At 33.1% G+C, this 22947-nt stretch overlaps 2 protein-coding genes across 4 annotated transcripts; one reads left to right on the top strand and one right to left on the bottom strand.

The window, feature by feature from the left end:
* LOC134686009 (uncharacterized) lies at positions 1-20968 on the bottom strand. Of its 2 annotated transcripts, XM_063545714.1 has the most exons (7): positions 20888-20968; positions 19503-19578; positions 10482-10751; positions 9217-9282; positions 7264-7350; positions 3959-4096; positions 1-399 (listed from the first exon to the last, which is right to left on the bottom strand). In XM_063545714.1, exons 3-7 carry the CDS (start codon positions 10725-10727, stop codon positions 145-147), a joined length of 792 nt encoding a protein of 263 aa, XP_063401784.1. In that variant the 5' UTR covers positions 10728-10751; positions 19503-19578; positions 20888-20968; the 3' UTR covers positions 1-144. The 2 variants fall into 2 exon arrangements, with proteins under 2 accessions (XP_063401784.1, XP_063401785.1); XM_063545715.1 differs by lacking the exons at positions 19503-19578; positions 20888-20968 and adding an exon at positions 19374-19495.
* On the top strand, positions 11480-16905 carry LOC134686777 (uncharacterized). 2 transcript variants are annotated; one of them, XM_063546529.1, is made up of 3 exons: positions 11480-11874; positions 15712-15810; positions 16310-16406. In XM_063546529.1, the coding sequence occupies exons 1-3, from the start codon at positions 11550-11552 to the stop codon at positions 16354-16356; spliced, it is 471 nt and encodes a 156-aa protein (XP_063402599.1). In that variant the 5' UTR covers positions 11480-11549; the 3' UTR covers positions 16357-16406. The 2 variants fall into 2 exon arrangements, with proteins under 2 accessions (XP_063402599.1, XP_063402600.1); XM_063546530.1 differs by lacking the exon at positions 15712-15810 and having other exon boundaries at positions 16310-16905.
* Positions 20969-22947: the final 1979 nt, after the last annotated feature.

Consider the following 22947-nt stretch of genomic DNA (forward strand, 5'->3'; position numbering starts at 1 on the left):
TATGCTTTTATTATATAAGTATGCACTGTAATAACAATTTAAAAACAATAACACCCTCACACCTACACACCCACACACCTACATAATATCCACATATCCACACCCAAGTTAATGTTGTTTAACGCTATGTACGATATAGAAAATTCAACATTCTTGGATTTTAAGTCTATTTGAGCTTTCCATGATAGCTGTGTGTTGATTAGGGATCATTCCATTCTGAACAGCCGGGTATTGTGGATATCCTGATACAGCTGCCATATTGCCAGGAATTTGACCCGATCCTGTGATGAAATGGGGTGGCATTTGACCTTGTAGGTATGGATTTGGTTGATAACCCGAAATAAGCTGATAACCTGGCATCTGACCTGGTACAACATTTGCAATGTTAACATTTACTGCCTTACAAATCAATGAAAAAAATGAAATCACATCATGAGAATAGAATGATTTAAATTATAGATATACTAGTACATATTAAGATAATTGATTTATAAGTTTGGTGTTGGGATGATTATGTTAACTTATTTCATTGAAGTTTTTCTGTAACCTTCTGTAAACAACAAATTTCTTAACGTTTTAGACTTGTTATACATTTTTGTACTTGTAATTTGTTTATTCACACTATTTTGTCTTATATTAAAATGTTTGTTGTAGTATAAAAGGGCGACTTTTGTTCCCTTTATTGCATTGTCATTATTGCATGCATGTTAATGCCGGTAAAATATCATCATATACAAATATGGGGTATATTTCAATGTAGCAGCAATCCTTCAACACTAAATAAAACCATAAAACACATCTTTAAAAAAAACATATTAAATCTAAAACATATTTTCTACCACCGCAAAAAAAATGTCAAAGCTAACGGTCTGTATCTTTTCATATAACACACAATTTTACAACCAAATGCGCAGCTGGATCTGCTTACTCTCCAAGAGAACATCAGATCGCCCATTGTGTTGATGGGGTTCGTTTTGTTCATTCATTTGGTTTTCAAAATAATTTAAAACTAGAGGCTCCAAAGAGCCTGTGTCGCTCACCTTGGTCTATGTGAATATTAAACAAAGGACGCATTTGAATTCATGACAAAATTGTGTTTTGGTGATGGTGATGTGTTTGTATATCTTACTTTACTGAACATTATTGCTGCTTACAATCATTCTATCTATATTGAACTTGGCCTAAGAGCTTCAGTGGAAAATGTTAGTTAAAATTTACAAATTTTATGAAAATTGTTAAAAATTGACTATAAAGGGCAATAACTCCTTATGGGGTCAATTGACCATTTAGGTCATGTTGACTTATTTTTAGGTGTTACTTTGCTGTACATTGTTTCCCTTTACAGTTTATCTCTATCTATAATAATATTCAAGATAATAACAAAAAACGGCAAAATTTCCTTAAAATGACTAATTCAGGGGCAGCAACCTAACAGCAGTTTGTCCAATCCATCTGAAAATTTCATGGCAAATAGATCTTGACCTGATTAACAATTTTACTCCCTGTTAGATTTGCTCTAAATGCTTTGGTTTTTGAGTTATAAGCAAAAAACTGCATTTTACCCCTATGTTCTATTTTTAGCCATGGCGGCCATCTTTGTTGGTTGGCCGGGTCACGCCACACAATTTTTAAACTAGATACCCCAATGATGATTGCGGCCAAGTTTGTTTAAATTTGGCCTGGTGGTTTCAGAGGAGAAGATTTTTGTAAAAGATTACCAAGATTTACGAAAAATGGTTAAAAATTGACTATAAAGGACAATAACTCCTAAAGTGGTCAACTGACCATTTTGGTTAAGTTGACTTATTTGTAGATTTTACTTTGCTGAACATTATTGCTGTTTACAGTTTATCTCTATCTATAATAATATTCAAGATAATAACAAAAAACAGCAAAATTTCCCTAAAATTACCAATTCAGGGGCAGCAACCCAACAACAGGTTGTCCGATTCATCTGAAAATTTCAGGGCAGTTAGATCTTGACCTGATGAACATTTTTACCCCAGTCAGATTTGCTCTAAATGCTTTGGTTTTTGAGTTATAAGCCAAAAACTGCATTTTACCCCTATGTTCTATTTTTAGCCGTGGCGGCCATCTTGGTTGGTTGGCGGGGTCACCGGACACAATTTTTAAACTAGATACCCCAATGATGATTATGGCCAAGTTTGGATTAATTTGGCCCAGCAGTTTCAGAGGAGAAGATTTTTGTAAAAGTTAACGACGACGGACGCAGGACGACGGACGACGACGGACGACGACGGACGACGACGGACGACGCCGGACGCCGGACGCCAAGTGATGAGAAAAGCTCACTTGGCCCTTCGGGCCAGGTGAGCTAAAAAGGAGATGAAGATTATACCCTTGTTAGCAAAAAATATTTTCACCCTGAGTGTTGGCTGAAAATTAAGACCAGATTACACTTTCTGTCCGATTACAGGTTTGTCTTGTTACTTTGGCTTTCATAACATTATCGAAATATGCATAAATGGGTAATAACTGTAATGGCAAAACCGATAAATGATCATTTGTAGCTTTTGTCATATAATAGGGAAAAATACTTAATTTCTATTTTAATTAAGTCTTAATAGAACAACAAAGGATATGGAAAAAACATCCATGCCAAAAAACCAGTACAAGCACAACAAAAGACAAAACTAAGGAACAGCGCTTTTATGTTGATCTATTCATGGTGATCGTTCTGACCATGTATACAATACTTGTCAATGGCCTCAATCTTGCTGATCATCATTACTCATCGTTGTTTCTATCTACATTGCAGCTCAAACGCAAAAAGGGAGATTAACTCCAATAAGATGTCCATTGAGGATTAAAAGGTCATGTATTGCTGATCAATTTTGATTTTTATAGTTTCTGTCGATAGAATAATAATTAGTTAATGTTGGTAAAATGCGTCTTCTGATTGGCTGGCAGTGTTTTGTCTTTCCGCCTCTAGAAATAATTTTGTCATGTGACCGTGACGTCATGAACGTTTTTTTAATGATTTACTCCGGCTTAAAATGGAATTTAGAATGAAATTATAAGCATTGACTGTCATATTCGAAATAACCTCAAAAATGTGTTGTACACGCTACGCGGGTTATTCAATGTGCACCACATTTTTGAGGTTATTTCTTCATAGACAGAAAATATATTACAGTCATTCCTTAAATATTATAGTGAAAATAATTTAAAAATTGAAATTATTAAGAAACTTTTGATCCAAATACCTCAGGCAAACTTGATTTAAGATGGATTTTCTATTCATTTTCCTATTGGTCATAAGCTCAACTTTGTTTAGGCAGTTATACATCCATGGTTTTCAATTTTATGAGTCTGAACGTTCCTTATGAAAGTACTTATCAAAAGTGCTTTGAAACTTATTTAAGGATTGAATGTTTTTTTGTAACTTCAGTGGGTGTTAAAGCGTTGACCGAAGTTAATTTTGTATGAAGTATATGCAAACATACTTTTTGATATTTTTTAGGTTGACATGTGCTCTTATTAAGCATGTCCGGTACTCTGTTTCAAAATCACAAGCTTTTTCAAAGATTGTTATAAATTGAAAGCATATGAATAAAAGAACTTAAAAAGCAGAAAAAAAATAAGGGTCCGTGTGCTTGTTTTCGAAATATAAGCCTTGGGAACTTGGCGGTAGGTGATTCTCTCTAGATTTTTCATATATTTAAAATTGGCACCTTTTTTCAAACTATAAAAAAATATCAAGGATTTTATAAGAATTATAAAAATGGTCTCTTTAACTATAGGTAATCAAATATTAGAAAAAGATTAAAGTAGGGGTTTGGGCAATTTTTTTTAATGGTAACTCATGGATAAAACCAGAGGATTCCGAATATCTTGCAAAAATTCACAAACAAGAGGAGCAAATATCCGTAATGACTCTTCTCCTTTTGATAAAATTGAGAATGGAAATAGTATTTAAATAATTATCTTCACTGACCTGTCTTTGTTCGTTCTCCTTCCCGCAACACATGGCGTACGAGCAAGTGGTGATGGTCATCACAAACGTTAAAAAGGCTGCAATCATTATTGCTATTGCTCTAGCCCTGGTATTGATTGCCCAGGGCGTTAAAACCCGCTAGGTAAAAGAAAAAAGTTGTAAATCATTGCTTTATGAACCAAAAACTTATTAAAAGATTCCGAAACAAAGATTTTAACTGTAGGTGAAAGTTACATAATTATGTTACATGGTACCCTTTAAAAAAAGTCTGAAACTGTTCTAATTCATCAATTTTTACGATTATTATTTTGTTTTCAGAATGACTATTTTCGCCAATTCGTCGAAGTACACAGCCTTGTGCATACGTGTATGTCAAACATTTAGACGCCTACAACTTTAATAAAAAAAAACTACAAAAACCCACGTGAGCTCGGCTTGAAGACATCTTGAAATTTTTATGAAGATACACAGCTTTGGTTCGTGTTTCTCAAACTGTTTTTATGCACTGATGCATAATGTTGATAGTTTCACAATTGGTTAGTTTGTCAGTTCCTCTTCTATGAGAGTTTTAGTGTCCAGTTAGTAGCCTCTGTCTCTGTGTTAAACAGGTCCTAGACTTTGACGGGTGAAATAACTCAGAGAAGATGAAGACAACCTAGAACACTAATGATTACAACATTTCTCAGTGGTACTATTAAGTGATATTTCTTTTTTTTTTCGAAAGGAGCGAGTCAGGTTCTGTCTGTGTGTGATACATCTTTTGTACGGGTGGTCCCAGAACGGTGGCAATAACTTAGAGAAGACAATCTAGAACTCGCTGATGATTGAAAACAGTTCTTCAGTGGTGCGAGTTTGAATGTAATACATTTTGTTTGAGTGGTGGTAATGCGAGTTCGATAAAGTGATGCAAGTAGTATTTTTAGTGAGATTTCTTTAGAGGGATGTGAGTAATTTTTCAGATGATCGTCGGCTAGGAGACAAACCGGATAAAAATAAATGGTCTACGGATTTAATAGTATTGTTGTTTTTTCCCCTTCTAACGTTAGACCATAACACATTCAATCATTTCTTTGAAGAAAGTTTGAAGAGGTTTAATATAGAATAATTGTATTCTGAATGTCACAGCAACAACGCCACGATTCTTTTTTAGTATTGGGAAACACCAAATGCAATCGCGTTTAACTTGTGATGCTCTACACGACAAGAATATTTAATGGATCTTGATTCGATAATAACAAATAGTTATGGCGAAATAAGAATACGAACCGAAAACATAAACACAAATGGTATATATATAGATATGCAATCTGATCAAAGTTGACGAGAAAGAAATCAATCGGCAATCCTCGGGTGCAGGGTTTCCGCTGGCGGTCGCCATTTTCGCAATTTGCGAAAAAATTATAATTGTGGCGATTAAAATTCGTCATTGGCGAAAGAATTTGGCGAAAGAATTTGGCGAAAGAAATATATTACGATTTATTTTCAGCCATCATGTTTATTTACTTTTTTTCGGGTTTCTCTGACTTTACCGATCAGACAATACTCGGAATTCACCTTGAACTCGTTAAGATTTTGACAGAAAATCAATAATCAGCTGATTGCATTCATAGCTATCGACATCAAAGGACTAATTAAGGTGGTACCTAACACTACAGGGAGATAACTCTGTAAAATCAGCTAAACGTTTTAATTACGTTGTGTTGTTAAGGGAATATAAAGCTTCTCAATGATCAAAATTGGTGTTTGCCAAATTGCTATATAACCAGTGTAATTTTTCTGACAAAACGGTTGGTTCAAAATTTTTGAATATTTTATATTTTTGTTATAGAGTAAAAGTAAATACTTTTGCAAAGTTTTATGAAAATTAAACGAGCCAAATTAATTTTAGTAAAAGTGTTGGGTACCACCTTAATAAAGGTGTTGATTGTATGATATGACAAAATGATATTGTTAAATGGCTTCTGTCACATGTCACAAAAGGGATTTATTAACCACTTTGCGACGCACGTGTTTGAAGCAAAATGTTTACACTTCCTCTCCTTCTTTTAATGATAGTGCAAAAAAAATTGTTGTTATGACGAAAAATGTTCATAAGCAAGAAAGGTCTCTGATTTAAAACTTTATCATTAAACTTACATATATAGGTCATTAATTTGAATGGGAACTTCAAAGTCGTTTCAGTTACACACGTGTTTCAAGCATATTGTTTTACTTATTTACGATGGTCTAGAAAAGAAAACTGTCGTAACGGTTATGAAGAAATCTATTCAAAAGGTTGGCATGAGAGTAACCCTTCAATGTAATGACTACACCTTACACGAGCTTCGTTTTGCTGTAAAAAAACACTTCCTATGTAAGGAGGAGGGGGGTTGGAAAAAAAGGAAAATTTGAAGAAAAAAAAAATATTTGTGTTACTTGGCGAAAAAAATAATAAAGTGGCGAAAAATATATTGTTTTGGCGAAAGAGGTGGCGAAAAAAATAATTGACCCAGGGGAAACCCTGCTCGGGTGACTCCGCTACTCTCCTTCTATCCGTGAGATGAAGGTACGGAATTGGCCGAGTTGTAACGAATGAGAAAGAAATCAATCGGCAATCCTCGGGTGACTCCGCTACTCTCCTTCTATCCGTGAGATGAAAGTACGGAATCGGCCGAGTTGTAACGAATGCGAAAGAAATCAATCGGCAATCCTCGGGTGACTCCGCTACTCTCCTTCTATCCGTGAGATGAAGGTACGGAATTGGCCGAGTTGTAACGAATGAGAAAGAAATCAATCGGCAATCCTCGGGTGACTCCGCTACTCTCCTTCTATCCGTGAGATGAAAGTACGGAATCGGCCGAGTTGTAACGAATGAGAAAGAAATCAATCGGCAATCCTCGGGTGAATCCGCTACTCTCTTTCTATCCGTGAGATGAAGGTACGGAATCGGCCGAGTTGTGACGAATGAGAAAGAAATCAATCGGCAATCCTCGGGTGAATCCGCTACTCTCTTTCTATCCGTGAGATGAAGGTACGGAATCGGCCGAGTTGTGACAAATGAGAAAGAAAGAAATCGGCAATCCTCGGGTGAATCCGCTACTCTCTTTCTATCCGTGAGATGAAGGTACGGAATCGGCCGAGTTGTAACGAATGAGAAAGAAATATGACAGAAAAACCAAAATTATAACAAGTTTCGTGTAGACTGGTTCCCTGTCCTTTATATATATGGCTCTGACATCCGTATGTGACAAGATAGGGAACCAGCCTAATGTTTCATGGTACATTTATGAGATTTATTTGATTTATTACAAATATTAAATACTTACCTTTATCGCACTGACTACTCCTAATATGCCGATTGTTGGGACAAACGCTGTAGCCCCAATAACACTACAGACTACAAAGGCAAGTTTCTGGAAAAAGAAGAAACACAATGTCTTTAAGTTCATGAATTTTCCCTTGAAATAAAATCTTGTAATTTTGTATCATTGCACTATATATAAACAAACTAGAATTATGTGATCTTGTTCGTCACAGATACCTCCGCTTGCAACACAGGCACTTGTCTCATAAATTATTTTCCTATATCCCTTAATATAACACAAGGTACTTAAATTGCAGTTTGGAAAAATGAAAGGCGGTGACGAAATTCCGTTATATGCCGCTTTCTAGTCTGTCAACCCCATTAAAACTTGTTATATCTAAATTGTTTTATCTGTACAATGGTACATTAGTTGTTGGAATCATCCTAAAAACTATAATTTTTTGTCTGAATAAAACGTATCCCCCATTTAGTAAAATTGTATGAGATACCTTGAAACAAAATCTCACACGTGTTATTTGTGGTATGTCTAATAAGTTACGAGTTTCCTTTTTTAGACACCTTGTGTTATATTAAGGTATATAGGGGGGGAATTGAGACAAGTGCCTGTGGCTTGCAACACAACTCTTCAATGGTAACCTTAACTCAAAATGAATGATACTTGTATATAATTTTTTTTTTTGTAAAACGGAACTTACAACGGGAATTGAAATTAAAAATATAGATATAGGAAGATGCGGTATGAGTGCCAAATATGTTTGTTTATGTAACTACTGCATTACTCAACAATTACCGGTAAATGGCTTAACCATCAGAAAATAACTTGAACTGTCTCAGTTGTGCCTTTTTCGTTTTATAGCAGATGATATACAGGAATTTCACGTTCCTAAATATAAATAACTTCCCCTTACTAAATAATTTGGTTAAATAGTTTGACGACTCTGTTGATCGCATACATGTATGTATCTCCCTTTGAAATTAATATAAAGAATATAACATATACCGATATAGTTCAGCTACATATCCAGAGATTAAAAAACAATGGTTAGTTCAGGACTATATACACCTTTCGACAAAAGGGATGATTTTGATTTGTCCCATTGTAACATATAATACACTACTGTATAGCAATATTCCATCAGTGCTTGCATATGTCTACCAGATAACGATGTATAATAGAGCTGGAGTCGGATATACAAAAAAACTGAAGATTAAGATTAACCGTAATAGACTGATTTAATTTGAAAACGAGTACATGGGCCCCACATTTTCAAAATGGCTTTATGTTAGATTTGTACGTTAGAAGATTATTTGTACCAATTTTGTTGAAAAGTCAGCAATTATTGATATACCGCAAAAAATGCCGTTTTTTCTAAAATCCTGAAACATTATTAAACAATAATCATTTCCATAGAGTTGATGAAATAAAAAAAAAATAGATGTGTTTATTAACTGGATAGAAATATGATAAAAAAAAAACGATAGTTTTGTTAAATGTCTAAAATGTCGACCCTATTATCGGTAAAAGTGGCACATGAAGGTATATTTTTCATTACATATTTGAACTGCTTTCTAGGTGACAAAAAGCTTTTATGCAAATTTTCGTAAAATAATCATCATGAGATGGAAGCTGTATCATTTGCCCTAAACCAATTTGATATTTTTTTTACGAACGTTTTACTGACTTACGTCACCATACGTACATTAACAATTATCTGCCGTTTGTTAAGTGTCCACTAATTTTATTAAAAGAGAAAAAAATTCTTTACAGCCGATTTCATTAAGTTTGTAGCCATGGTAATATCTTTGGTTAGCTTGCTTGTTAGCTGAACCGTGAGGTCATTATTAGGTCAGGTATACTACCGTGCTTTCGAAGAAGCCCAGTCTAACAAACAGATAGATTGGTTATCTGCTGGACTCGTCTACTCTTAAAGGAAATCGGCTGTAAAAGCCTTACCAGACTTCTCCATTGAGATTCATTCTTCTTGGTAATGAACAAAGGTATGACTCCAGTGATAACAACCTAAAAATTAATCAACACATAATATTTATAAATGCATTTAAAAAAAAACATATGTTACCCTAAAAAACCTTCAACAATTTACCTTATCAATTTTCCAATTGATCAAAATAAACAGCGAGCACAGCTCCAAAATTTATACGCCCTTTCCTAGATAAAACGTCATTTCAAGCAAAAAATCTGCCTATTACCATTTTTTATTACCTTTTTTCTGTGGAAGTTTAAGCATCACCACCGAATATAGATATAACCCTTGGTCTGGTTTCTGTTCGTTATGTAAGAAAAATAACATTACTGTAAAATACCAGCTTAAAGCTGGTCATTTATATTTTGGTCGCCGTGTATGTACAGTAATGTAGTTTTTCTTAGACAACGAACAGTAAATCAGGTCAAGAGTACATGTATCTTTATTCGGTGGTGATGATACACAGTGTTAATTGAAAATCATCTAAATCAGGTGACGGTATGGTTACAAGATGTGTAAATATGAATACAAACTAAAATGTACAAAAACAAAAACAAATCATTTCTTCCATTTCTTTGTAAGGGGACAGTTTGCTTGGAGATATTAAACAAAATATTTAGCATATTTGTGTTGTAGTATGCCCTGATCTTAACGTATATCCCTCATCTCAATTTGTGCCTGTTCTGTAGCAAACAAAAGTTTAGTTATATATTATAAAATGTATAAGTTTTTGTTTCAATGACACAATTCGAATATGTGAGGCGGGAGTTGTGAGCTTAGGGAACAACCATTTAACCTTAAAGGTTGGGGTTATGTATTTTTCCTAAATATATTTATTCTGATCTACAATTTTATAAAAACAAATATTCTGGTCAAGCAGATGACAAAAAAAGGATATTCTGATTGCAGATTACCGTATAATGTTTAATTTTGAGAGAAAAAAATCCTTTGATTGAAAGCATCGAAAACATGAATAAATGTGTTCCCAAAAAACATACTCCCCCTTTTGAAGTTAAAGGGTTGTTCCGTTACCTCACATTAAGCTTAATTTTGATTTTAAACCCAAACAATTGTAAGATACAAAACTATATATTGTATAATAGGGCATTTTCATGAACAATTGTTTGTTATTATGTCTTTTTCTAAATTGACTAAATATTCGTATAATGCACTTTACTTCATTATTTTTTTTTCGCAAGTAAGGAGTTAAATATGCTATACTATCATGTTTTCTTACCCATAGAGATAGTCCTATACATGCACCGTCAATTTCAATAATAACTTTAGATCGCTCTTCGCAACGATTATCAATGTCAGATTTACAATTCTTTTCGCTCCGATCCAGCTCTAAACTAATGATTCCAATGCATGTAATAATTCCACCTAATATCATCTGTATTGCTCCAAATATCTTCAAAGCTTTTAACTGGAAAACGATAGGGTTAAAAGTGTTAGAATCTTCAGTGGGGTCCTCTCTCAACATCTTTTCTATTGATGGTGATCTTTTCTGTATCAAATATTTATATATAATTGTTAAAAATGAGTTCTTTTTGTGCCTTTTCGTACTTATAAAAAAAGAAGATTTGTGGTATTATTGTCAATGAGATAACTCTCCACAAGAGAACAACATGACACACGGAAAGTAACAACTATAGGTCACAGGACGGCCTTCAACAATGAGCAAAGCATGTCAAGCCTACAGAACTGTGAGACTAGAATATGTGCCAAAATATGATTGTTCTTGGCCAAATACTTTCAAACTGTTTCATTTGCTTCAAGCAAAATTAAATCAATTACAATCAAACTATGTATCTATCTAAAACATACATGAATGTACTGTGAATTGTAGAACACATTACTATATTAGGTAATGTTCTCTGCTATCTGTGTTGTTTTGTCACATTGGATACACTTGTCTATTTATTGCCAAGGCATGTTATTTATGCTTAGGTTTTGCAAATAAAATATTCATTCACTCATTCATACATTCAATTATGAGTTTGAATTTATTTAACCTATATAAGCTTGTCTAGGGAATATATTCAAACAAAGCTGCTAAAATATTATGCACAATAGTATAGTTTTTAATTCTAAAAACGCATAATTATATGCGAAGTTCGTTTTCTTCGACATTTCGTAATTCTCCACTATCTATAGTATATGTTCAGTGAGTACTTCTTAGTAACTTTGTAATCATTATTAGATATATTTTCGATTGATTATTAGATATATTTTCGATTAGTTAAGTTGGAATATAGTTAGATAGAATTTTAGTTTGAATAGAGTTAGAGAATATAGTTAGAGAATGGCAGAAAGTTTACGATCTCGTAAAGGCATAAATTACAAGTCGCTGAATGATTATGGACTGCCAGCATTAAATTTGACAGATCCTGTTAAGATTTCCACACCTAGGAAAAAGTTGGAACTCACCACAGCAAGAATTTTAGATAAGGTAGTGGCCGAGGACTTGGATTCTGACGAAGAAGGAAGTCGCTCAGACGAAGAACTAGAACAGTTACGTAAGAAGTTGAAGAACACAGAAGATAGTATAAGAAAGAAGAAAGAGGAGGAGAAAGCAATCTTAAAAAAGAAAATAGAAGAAGGGGAAAAGGTGTTGAAGTCAATGAAAGGTGAGGATAGTATAATAGATGACAAAGTTAAATTAACTGATCTTAGAAAGATGGAAAGGCTTAATTCAAAAGTTGATAAAAAATTGTCAGATATGGGGTTATTTGACAAACCTGAAATAAAAGGAGACGCTAGTAAAAAGAAAAGCAAACTTAAGATTAAACTAAGTTCAACAAGTTCAGAGAGTAGTTCTGATGATGGGGTAAATAGAAAAAAAGGTAAAAAAGGGAACAGTGATAGAAAGAAATGTATAGCTGTTTCTGATAGTTCGTCCGATTCGTCCGATTCGGAAGATGATTCTGAGTGTGAAAAGAAAAAGAATAAGCGTAGGAAAAGAAAAATTAAATCTGGTATTCAGAGTAAGTCGTCAGATAAAGTCAAGAATCAACTTTTATGGCCTCATTCCGCTCTACAATACGAGTATGTAAATGAATCAACCTCCTTTTAAAAGTTTAGACATTAAATTGTTTACCGCGGAAGAGCTTGAAATTATCACAAGTTATGGTATTTCTGAAACAGAGAAATCGGGTAGATTGAATCTTTTAAAGAAAATTACTTACTATAGAAATATTTATGCTTGGAAAGGTCTTCTCGCCTTTTATGCAGCATGGCTACGTAAAATAGAATTGGGTCAAAAATCTTGGAAAGATGACCCTACGTGTATTGAAGTTCCGGTTTTAAGTCCTTACATTTTATCTAAGTCGGAGAGCTCTTCTGGTAGTAAGACATTTAAATCAGATTTCACAAAAAAGGAAGAAAGTATTTGGTTTTGTACATTATATAATAGAAATCGGTGTACGTCGAAATCCACGCCGCATCTAATTAATTTCAAAGGTCAATATAAGACTGTCTTACACATTTGTGCAGTTTGCTGGAAAAAGGATAATAAAAAGTTAAATCATCCAGAATGTTCTAATACTTGTCCTAATTTCCCTGTTTGACTAGATCGTATTAAAAAGCTTGATCCTGATGCGGAGATTTTTTATCCTCAATACATGAAAGACAGCTTGAAGAGAGATAACTCTAATATGAAATTTTTATCAAAGAACAGTGGTAATAAAAAAGAGAACGATAGTTCTGAAGCTTGTAAAAACGATCTTTGTAAATTAGTATATGAGGGTAAATATGATGTTTTGAAAACTGACAAGCTTTTACATGATCACGATTTAGTTTTTAAATCGTCAAAATTGAATTTTGAAGACTGTAAAATAAAAACACTATCAAAAATAAATGTGGATTATTTTAAATTGATGCTTAGTGATTATTCGGACAGACAAATTTGTAAATTGTTAGAATTTGGATTTCCAATTGGATTTCACCGAAATAAGGAATCTATGAGTTTATTACGAGATTTTAAGGTTCAAAAAGAGGTGTTACAAGTTAAAAATCATCGTGGGGCAGTAGAGTTTCCCAATGATATGGAGAAATATTTGGTAAAAGAACTTACTAAGGGGGCAATTATTGGCCCTTTTCATGTGAATCCATTTGATCATGGTATTATTTTATCTCCATTGAATACGGTTCCTAAAAAGGATTCAACGGAAAGGAGGATCATTCTAGACCTAAGTTTGGCTGGTGGAACTGGTGTAAATGAATTTATAGATAAAGATAGTTATTTAGGTGAACCAGTTTCTTTAACATACCCAAGAGTAGATGATTTAGTTTTGTTAATAAAGAAAAAGGGAAGTGGATCTCATCTTTTCAAACGGGATCTTGCCCGGGCTTACAGACAAATTCCAATTGATATTGGAGATACCTTTTTAGTAGGATTTGCTTGGAATGGACATATATTTTTTGATATTGTGCTGTCTATGGGCTTAAGATCAGCTGCACAAATATGTCAAAGATTGACAAACGCTATTGCTTATATTTATAGCTCTTTAGGGTTTGATATCATAAACTATTTAGATGACTTTGCCGGGGTAGAAAGTCCAGAATTGTCTTCAAAAGCCTTTTTAGAATTACAAAATGTGTTAGCTTCTTGTGGAATTGAAGAGTCCGAACATAAAGCTGTGGGTCCTTCAACTAGAATGGAGTTTTTAGGAATTATTTGTGACTCAGTTAAAATGACTTTAGAAATTTCTATTGAAAGATTAACAGAGATAGATTTAATTTTATTGGAGTGGGTAGGAAAAGAATTCGCCTCTAAGCGTGAAATTCAATCGCTTGTTGGAAAACTGAATTTTGTCGGGTGTTGTGTTAGACCCGGACGAGTTTTTATTTCTCGAATACTTAATTGGTTAAGATATATTTATCAAGATGTAAAAAAGAGCGAGGTGCCTGAACTTGTTAAAAAAGACATCTTATGGTGGAAAAAGTTTTTACCTTTATATAATGGTGTATCAATGATGTTAATAGAGGAATGGTCGAAACCAGATGAAATTTTCTCTTCTGATGCATGCATGACAGGTTGTGGTGGCATGTTCAAAGAACATTTTTTTCATGTTGAATTCCCTGATGCTATTGTTAATGAACAGCTTCATATTAATGCATTAGAAATGTTAACAGTAGTGGTATGCCTGAAATTATGGGGAACTAAATTGAGAGGAAAGAGAATTATGATTAAATGTGATAACCAGGTTACAGTAACAGTAATTAACACTGGAAGATCAAGAAATCAGTTTTTACAATCTTGTTTGCGTGAGATTTGTTTTGTAGCCGCCATTAACGAATTTGAGTTGAGGGCAGTTCACATTGCAGGTGTTGACAATCGTTTAGCTGATATGTTGTCTCGCTGGCATTTACATAGTAATTATGCTAAAACATTTTTTGAAGAGACAAAATATATACATTTAGAAGAATTTGAAGTGACAAATGAGTTGTTTCAGTTTATTCATGAATGGTAAATTACGTTTTCAGATAGACAAATCAGAGAACTAGAAAGGGATGTAAAGATATCGACATTATCAGCCTTTGCTGTAGGAACAAAAAAGAATTTATTGGTTCAGTGGCGAGCCTTTTTGCTTTTTTGTACATTTTTTAATTTAAATGAATGTCCTGTTTCATTAAAAACGATCTGTTTGTTTATTCAATTTTTGAGTAGATCGTTTAAATCAGTAAGTTCTATAAAAAATTATGTATGTGGGGTTAAAACTATGCATTTAATGTTAGACAAACCTTTTGTTCATTTAGATGAATTTTCTGTCAAGTTATTATTGAAAGGGATTGCTAGAGAGAAACAGCATTTACAAAAACAAGCGTTAGCTATTACTGTAGATATGTTATTAGATATTAATAGAGTTATAAATCATGACGATCCAAAGCAGTGCACTATATGGTGTTTATTTTTATTTGCCTTTTTCTTAATGGCGCGCAAATCTAATTTAGTACCTGATTCTAAAATGTCTTTTGACATAGATAAACAGTTAACCAGAAATAAAGTAATTTTAGAGGGTAATATTGCTATTGTAATTTTTAATTGGTCAAAAACCATACAGATGGGTAATAGAATTTTGAAGATACCATTGATTGAAAATACTAGTTCTGCATTATGTCCACTGAGAGCTTATAGAAATATGTGTAAATTAATTCCTGCCGCCGGAGATAGTCCAGCTTTTTTATTTCCTAGTAAACACAAGTTAGTTCCTGTGACTTATACAGATTTTCAGCGGTATATTAAGGAGTTTATTAGTAAGATAGGCAGGAATCCACGACTATTTTCTACTCATAGTTTCCGCCTAGGGGGTGAGACCTTTGCTTTTGAATCTAAGGTACCTGCAGAGTTAATACAAGTTCATGGTGATTGGGCAAGTGATGCCTATAAATTATATCTTCAATTTTCTTTATCCGAAAAAGTCTCTGTTGCTAAGGCCATGACTAAATTTACCCCTTAATTGCAGTAATGAAGAAGAGGGTGTTAATCTTATGTGACTCTATTGGGAAATATCTGGATGGGATGAAAGACACGGTTGTACAGAGTTTTAGTGGAGCTAATTTAGGTTACATTAAATATGTTATTGATAAGGAGTATATATATCTTCATGAGTTTGATAGCTTTTCGCATGTTATTTTACATTTTGGTACCAATGATATAGAGAAACATTCTATAGAGATTATTTTATGTAAATTTAGAAATTTGATATATAGTGTAAGAAATAGAAATAGAGACATAAATATCTTGATATCTTCCATTTTACCGCGACCAGTTGATTTTGTTCAGTTAGGATATAAGGTTGTTCAGATTAATAAAGCCTTAATTGGTATTTGTAAAGAGGAGAACATAAGTTTCATTAAGTCTTATAGAAGATTTTTATTTAAGGGCTCTCCTAAAAGAGATTTATTTGCAATTAAAGATGGAGGTTTGCATTTAAATGAAGCTGGAGTTGCCCAGCTTAAGATGTGTTTTATTCATGTCATTTCACATTTGTAAATTGTATATGTTTAATTATGCAGTTGTAATTTATAGTATGTTAATTCTGATTTGTTCATATTTTGAAGATAACCATTCTAGTATGTGGCTTACAATGAAGTTCTTTATTCGTTGAGTCAGAAGATTTTCTAAGAAGTAACATATTCTTTGGATCTTCAGTAGGAGATTAACAAGAAAGTATCGTTTTGATTTCTTGAGTCTCGTCAGGCTTACACAAGTGTATATCAGTTTGTGGGTCTGAGTTATTCTTATTCTAAGAGTGTTTTGTTTTGTTTTAAGAATATAGTTTTCTTTTTTTTATTATTTATTTTTCTTTTTCTTTTTTTTCTTTTTGTCTTTTGCGGGCTTGTTTGGCGGTTTATTTTTGTAGGGCCCGCAATTGTGTTTACTCTATGGCATGTATGTGTATAAATTATTTGTTAAATGAACTTGTACAATAATTTTCGGCCAAAATAAAAGTTTTATTTATCTTGTTTTATATTCTGAGCCAAAGATAATTGTATAGTTTTTAATTCTAAAAACGCATAATTATATGCGAAGTTCGTTTTCTTCGACATTTCGTAATTCTCCACTATCTATAGTATATGTTCAGTGAGTACTTCTTAGTAACTTTGTAATCATTATTAGATATATTTTCGATTAGTTACCCTCCCACCCATCCCTAATGTTTAATTATTGTACTTGTGAGTTTACTATTGACAGATTTAATTTGTGCTGTTTATTTTTGTAGGGCCCGCAATTGTGTTTACTCTATGGCATGTATGTGTATAAATTATTTGTTAAATGAACTTGTACAATAATTTTCGGCCAAAATAAAAGTTTTATTTATCTTGTTTTATATTCTGAGCCAAAGATAATTTTTTTTTGTTTATGTTTTATCATTCGGCAATCCTCGGTAGAATCCGCTACTCTCCTTCTATCCGTGAGATGAAGGTACGGAATCGGCCGAGTTGTAACGAATGAGAAAGAAATCAATCGGCAATCCTCGGGTGACTCCGCTACTCTCCTTCTATCCATGAGATGAAGGTACGAAATCGGCCGAGTTGTAACGAATGAGAAAGAAATCAATCGGCAATCCTCGGGTGACTCCGCTACTCTCCTTCTATCGTTAGATGAAGGTACGGAATCGGCCGAGTTTTGACGAATGAGAAAGAAATCAATCGGCAATCCTCGGGTGACTCCGCTACTCTCCTTCTATCGTTAGATGAAGGTACGAAATCGGCAGAGTTGTGACGAATGAGAAAGAAATCAATCGGCAATCCTCGGGAGACTCCGCTACTCTCCTTCTATCGTTAGATGAGGGTATGGAATCGGCCGAGTTGAGACAAATGTATGTTTTTTTTAATTTTATTTTTTAATTGAGTTATTTGGGTTTATTTTTTCATACATTGCTGAAACTGTTGCTGTTTACACACATTTTAACACAACAAATCATTAATTCAAAAAACAAACCTGCACTAGCCCATTGGCAAATTCAGGATATCAGATTATAACCTGCACTAGCCCATTGTCAAATTCAGGATCCTAGGTTAGTTGTAGGTACAGACATTACAACCCAACCAAAAACAAAACTAGCCGTATTTTGATGAATAATGGTGTAATTTTAAATTATATTTTCATTATGAGATAAATTTCCTTTTAAATCCTGGAATTATTTTCGAATAAAACAATTTTATTCACCACAAAATCAAGCAAAAGGATTAAATGTCCGATACGTTCTTTCTAGTTACTTTACTGCTAGATGAAATGATTGCGTTATCATAGGTAATACAAGTACGTCTATATGGCAAAATCAGAAGTCTCATCAATATTGACCAAGATGCAGAAAGGTACGTTTTTAATTAAGGGCATACGATACAGTTACAGGGAAGGCAGTGACGTTGCTAACGTAATTTGTTATTTTCGCGACGTCAAACTGTGACATATCAGGAAAAGATGCATTTTTCGACTGCTTTTTATCATTCAAACTGATCATCAAATTTGAAAACGAGTTCATGGACCCCTATTTTTCAAAACGGCTTTTTGTTTCATTTTGCAAGGAGATTATGTGACCCAAATTTTATAAAACTGTAAATAGAGGATTTTGTTTAATTTTGATAAACATGCAGTAAAAAATGACGTTTTTTCCTCAATTCATGAACATTTGATAAATATGAGTTATTTCTGAATAAAAAATTGCATATTTTTTTAGGATATTTATAAAATACAGAAATTACCGATTATTTAACAACAAAAAAATTGTGTTTATCTTTTATAACAAAAAAAGTTATGTCTTTCTTTCCAAAAAGAAATTACGGCCAAAATCTGAATTTTGAATAAATATACAAAATTTCGACCTCATTTTACTCAAAAAGTAGCACATGAAGGTATATTTTTTATTACATATTTAAATTAATTAGGTAAAAATAGCCTATATGCAAATTTTCATGAACTTGTAAATACAGGATCAAAACTGTATCGTATGCCCTTAATTAAGTGTCTCTTCACATAACAAATTTCAAGACTCTAAGTTAGAATCATTAATTTAATAAAGCGGTGTAAAGGTGTTATGAATTGGTTATTTTGTTATTGTCCTAAATATATATTCTCATTCAGCCATATTGACCTATTGACCCTTCAGTTCATAGGGAAAAACACCTAACAATACCAAATCTACGCCAGTAAAGAAACAGCACGAATATGAGCCTAGTATATCAAATACCTGACAATCACTAAATTCAAATTCCCAATGTTTGTCTCTCAGACAACATGGCAAGTTAGGAGTTCAAAAAGCTAATCGATTTCTGTACTCTTAAAAAATTCTAAATAAAGAATTGTTTCAGAGAAAATGGCAAGTTAATAGAAACCCAATAGGATAAGGGATTTCGGGAACTATTTAGTTTTAGATCCTTTATTTGGTGATATACTGTATGTATTGTTGTTTTCAATATTTTGTTATTAAATAATTATCGTGTAAATAATAAATTACTAGAGGAACGGAAAGTTACATTTGTATCAAATACATATATGCCATTGATATCGTACACAGGGAAATGAAAAGTTAATAAAATAAACGCTATCAATTGAGTTATGCATCTTAAAGGCAAAACAAATCTTACAGAAAACGAAAAGTTAAACTAACTTGATACTTACATATACACTTTATAGATGCTGTTTGGAAAGAAAGAATCCTATGAGCACGCGTCGTACGTTTTTGTTTTTTTATCGTTTTAAAAGGAACTTTTCCTGTAATGGTTGTAAGATTAAATGTATGCTACTTACAAATTACCAGACACAATAAGTTTTAAGTGCATACAACTTCTTCCGTGACTTAACGCTGCTGTCTCTTCCTTTATGGCTTAAAAACAATAATTGTACATTGTAAATTTTTGCCCCTCCTTCAGATGAGTAATAAATTACTCTTGTAATTCGTTCAATATCCTTTTTCTTAATACATAGCTTAGCTCCCACTATTTTAAATACTTTCAATTTTGAAGAAGTTTATGCTCCCAAAATTGATTGATGAAGTTTACGACATTTTGATGTCTTAACCTTTTACCATACTTTAACATTCTTTAAGGTTCTTGTCATGCATATGAGTAGTCGAAAATATGCATGTTTTTACCACATATGTTGTACTTATATCAAGGATTTGTATAGTGAGACTCACTATACAAATCCTTGCTTATATTTATGTTTTTGCATGTCCAATAATAGCCGGAAGTCGGCGGAGTCGGTAATATGTCATCGAAGCAATCATCGATATTTTCACTACAATATAAAAAAGAAGATGTGGTATGGTTGCCAATGAGACAACTGTCCACAAGAGACCAAAATAACACAAAATTTAACAACTATAGATCACCGTCCGGCCTTCAACAAAGAACAAAGCCCATACCGCCGCATACCACATAGTTTACTCATACTCAATACTCATATTGAGAACCGAATTTAACTTCCGGTAAACTTGTCAATTAAAGATTATAAACTGAATGGTTTGACCACATGTGTTACCTGGGATTTTCCAAATACATGCCATGGGTAGTCATATGCAATTTTTCCATATTGGCCTTGATATCAGAAATCGACCCATATCAGCCCTCTGGCTTGATGTGAGAATCACGGACATATACCAGGGCCAATATGAAAAATGCTATATGTGTAAGCAAGGATTTGTATAGTTAACTATACAAATCCTTGGTGTAAGTAATAATCTATAAGTTTTACTATGTTGTAAGATTTGGTAAGGTTGTTTTTTTGTGGATGTGACTACGAACATTGTATTTACTGGGAAGAATTAAACATTGGAACGTCTGAAAATTTGCATGATAAATGCTGCCAAAAACGTACATGGAAATCATCATGATTGCATGATTTTTTTTTTTCTGCAACTCGGAAATGAAAACCTCAAATGATAACCTTTAGATTCCTAAATAAAATATATAGGCAAAAATATGTCATACATTGTTAGGTCTTTGTAAATAATTTTTAGGAGTAAACAAATTTTGGTAAAATAACATTGTTTTTTGTCTACTGCTTAGCAGAACAGCAAGGCAAAACAAAAATGAATTATAATCAACATTTTAAATAAATAAATACACAAACAACCATACACATACAAATCAGGTGACTATATTAAAAATTAAAAAAAACGAACAAAAACTTACTGCCACAATTAATTGTTTATAGGGTGTGATTTCCGTTAAATCATATCGTGTTTGGTGGTCTAAGCTGTTTATCTTGTTTTTGCACAAGGAAGAGGAAATTAGAATTAAACGAACATATATATTATAATTATACTTCCTTTGAAATACATGTGCTTTTGTTTAATTTTATAAAGTTGTCAGGTCCCATTTATATTGTCTCAATCTAAACCTTGACTGAAGTTCCATTATTGATTGCGTTGATTTGAAATTTAAAGAAACGATTCGTGTATTTACAGCAAATGTAGGAGGAAACATAGTAGTCTCTGTAATATCACCTTGATACCCCTTATCCTTCTTTTAATTTAGTTTTCATAGATGATCACGAAATATAATTGAACCTCGTACGTTTTTTTCTAGAAGTTATGCGTTCAAGCGACAAGACAATAACAACAAACAGAGGGGGGGGGGGGGGGAGTCGGCAATATATCTATACTATTTAACGAGAAGACCTCATTTTTAGTGTCGCTTCGCTTCCTTCCGCATTAAATTAATCATCATGCCTCTGTGTCCTATGGGTACCATGCATAGGTTTGAATCGCCGTTCTAGATCGGCGCACTCCTACATAGTAGGATGGCTAATGCGCTATATACAAATATACACCGGCACCCACTAAAAACTTATATTTACAAATAAAGGAACGTGCCACTAATCCAGGGATTCATGCTTATATATATATATATATATATAAAAAATTATAAATCGCAACTTGTACACAACATATATATATAAAAAATTATATATATATATGTTGTGTACAAGTTGCGATTTTGTACAGGTTATAACATGTACAAAAATATTGTACATGTTATAACTTGTATGTTAACTGTCTTTGACTTACCTCCCTTACACTGCTTTTTTTGTCTTAATTGTCCATTGAACAGAAACACCTAGTTTCCCCCCTTTGTTTGCCTCTAATTCCAAAACACTTTGAGCCATGACCCCAAAAGTCATAACTAACCATACCTTAATGGTATGGAAATCGGTGGTATAAATATCCGAAATTCATACACTTAAACACAATTTATTGTTTGAAACTACAATATGCTTTTTTTTGGCCCCAAATTCCTAATCTATTGGGACCATAACCCTCAAAATCAATCCCAACCTTCCTTTAGTGGTATTGAACCTTCTAGTAAAAATTTATAGAGATCCATTACCTAAATCTAAAGTTATGGCCCGGAAAATCTAGTTTTTGTCCTTTTGTGCCCCTAATTCCCCTTTTTTAGCACCTAATTTCAAAACGTTTTGAGCCATAACCCCTTAAGTCATTACTAACCATCCCTGCATGGTATTGAAAATTGTGGTGTAATTTCCGAGAGATTCATACACTTAAACACAAGTTATTGTTTGAAAACTACAAAAATGTTTATTTTGGGCCCCTTTTTTCTGAACTATATGGACCATAACCCCAAAATCAATCTTAACCCTCCTTTAGTGGTATCATACCTTCTGGTAAAAATTCATAGAGATCCATTCGCTAAATTTAAAGTTTTTGTCCGGAAACTAAATGCGTCTTTGGATGAAGATGAGGACGACATGATATCATACCATTATGAAAATGAAAATGCTTATATTGGCCCCTTTTTGATCCATCATTCCTGGACTGTTGGAACTGTTACACGATTACCCCCAAAATCGATCCAAACATTCCTTTTGTGTTTAGATTTCATTGATTTCTATTAACTTATACTAAGTAATTGTCCAGAAACAAAATGATGATGCATACAATTGTGAAACGATGTTGTGATACCAATATACGACTGCAAAAATATAATGTTCATTTCTGTGTAATGTTTTCTCGTTGCCAATCATATCACATCTTTCATATACAGCAACACAAGGTAACATTGAAAAACAATAACCAAAAGACATCTAGAGAAAAAAATACATCTTCATCAATAAGCAGCCTGTTCAAAATGTCAAGTTCTAAATATTCCTTAGGACCAGGTGAGCTAAATAAACAGTAAAAATAAGTCTTAGAGATCTTTTTTTTTGGTGGATTCATAAATTTGAAAATAAA

Source organism: Mytilus trossulus, chromosome 10 (genome assembly GCF_036588685.1).
Source record: "Mytilus trossulus isolate FHL-02 chromosome 10, PNRI_Mtr1.1.1.hap1, whole genome shotgun sequence".
Taxonomy (NCBI): Eukaryota; Metazoa; Mollusca; class Bivalvia; order Mytilida; family Mytilidae; genus Mytilus; species Mytilus trossulus.

Coding starts and splice junctions, on each gene's coding strand:
- LOC134686009 (XM_063545714.1), bottom strand. CDS start 10,727: ATGTTGAGAGAGGACCCCACTGAAGATTCTAACACTTTTAACCCTATC. Junction 9,283..10,481: donor GTATAGGACTATCTCTATGG/GTAAGAAAACAT, acceptor ATTAATTTTTAG/GTTGTTATCACTGGAGTCAT. Junction 400..3,958: donor AGGAGAACGAACAAAGACAG/GTCAGTGAAGAT, acceptor TTGATTTGTAAG/GCAGTAAATGTTAACATTGC.
- LOC134686777 (XM_063546529.1), top strand. CDS start 11,550: ATGGCAGAAAGTTTACGATCTCGTAAAGGCATAAATTACAAGTCGCTG. Junction 11,875..15,711: donor GGTGTTGAAGTCAATGAAAG/GTGAGGATAGTA, acceptor CCTTAATTGCAG/TAATGAAGAAGAGGGTGTTA. Junction 15,811..16,309: donor TTTTAGTGGAGCTAATTTAG/GTTACATTAAAT, acceptor CATATTTTGAAG/ATAACCATTCTAGTATGTGG.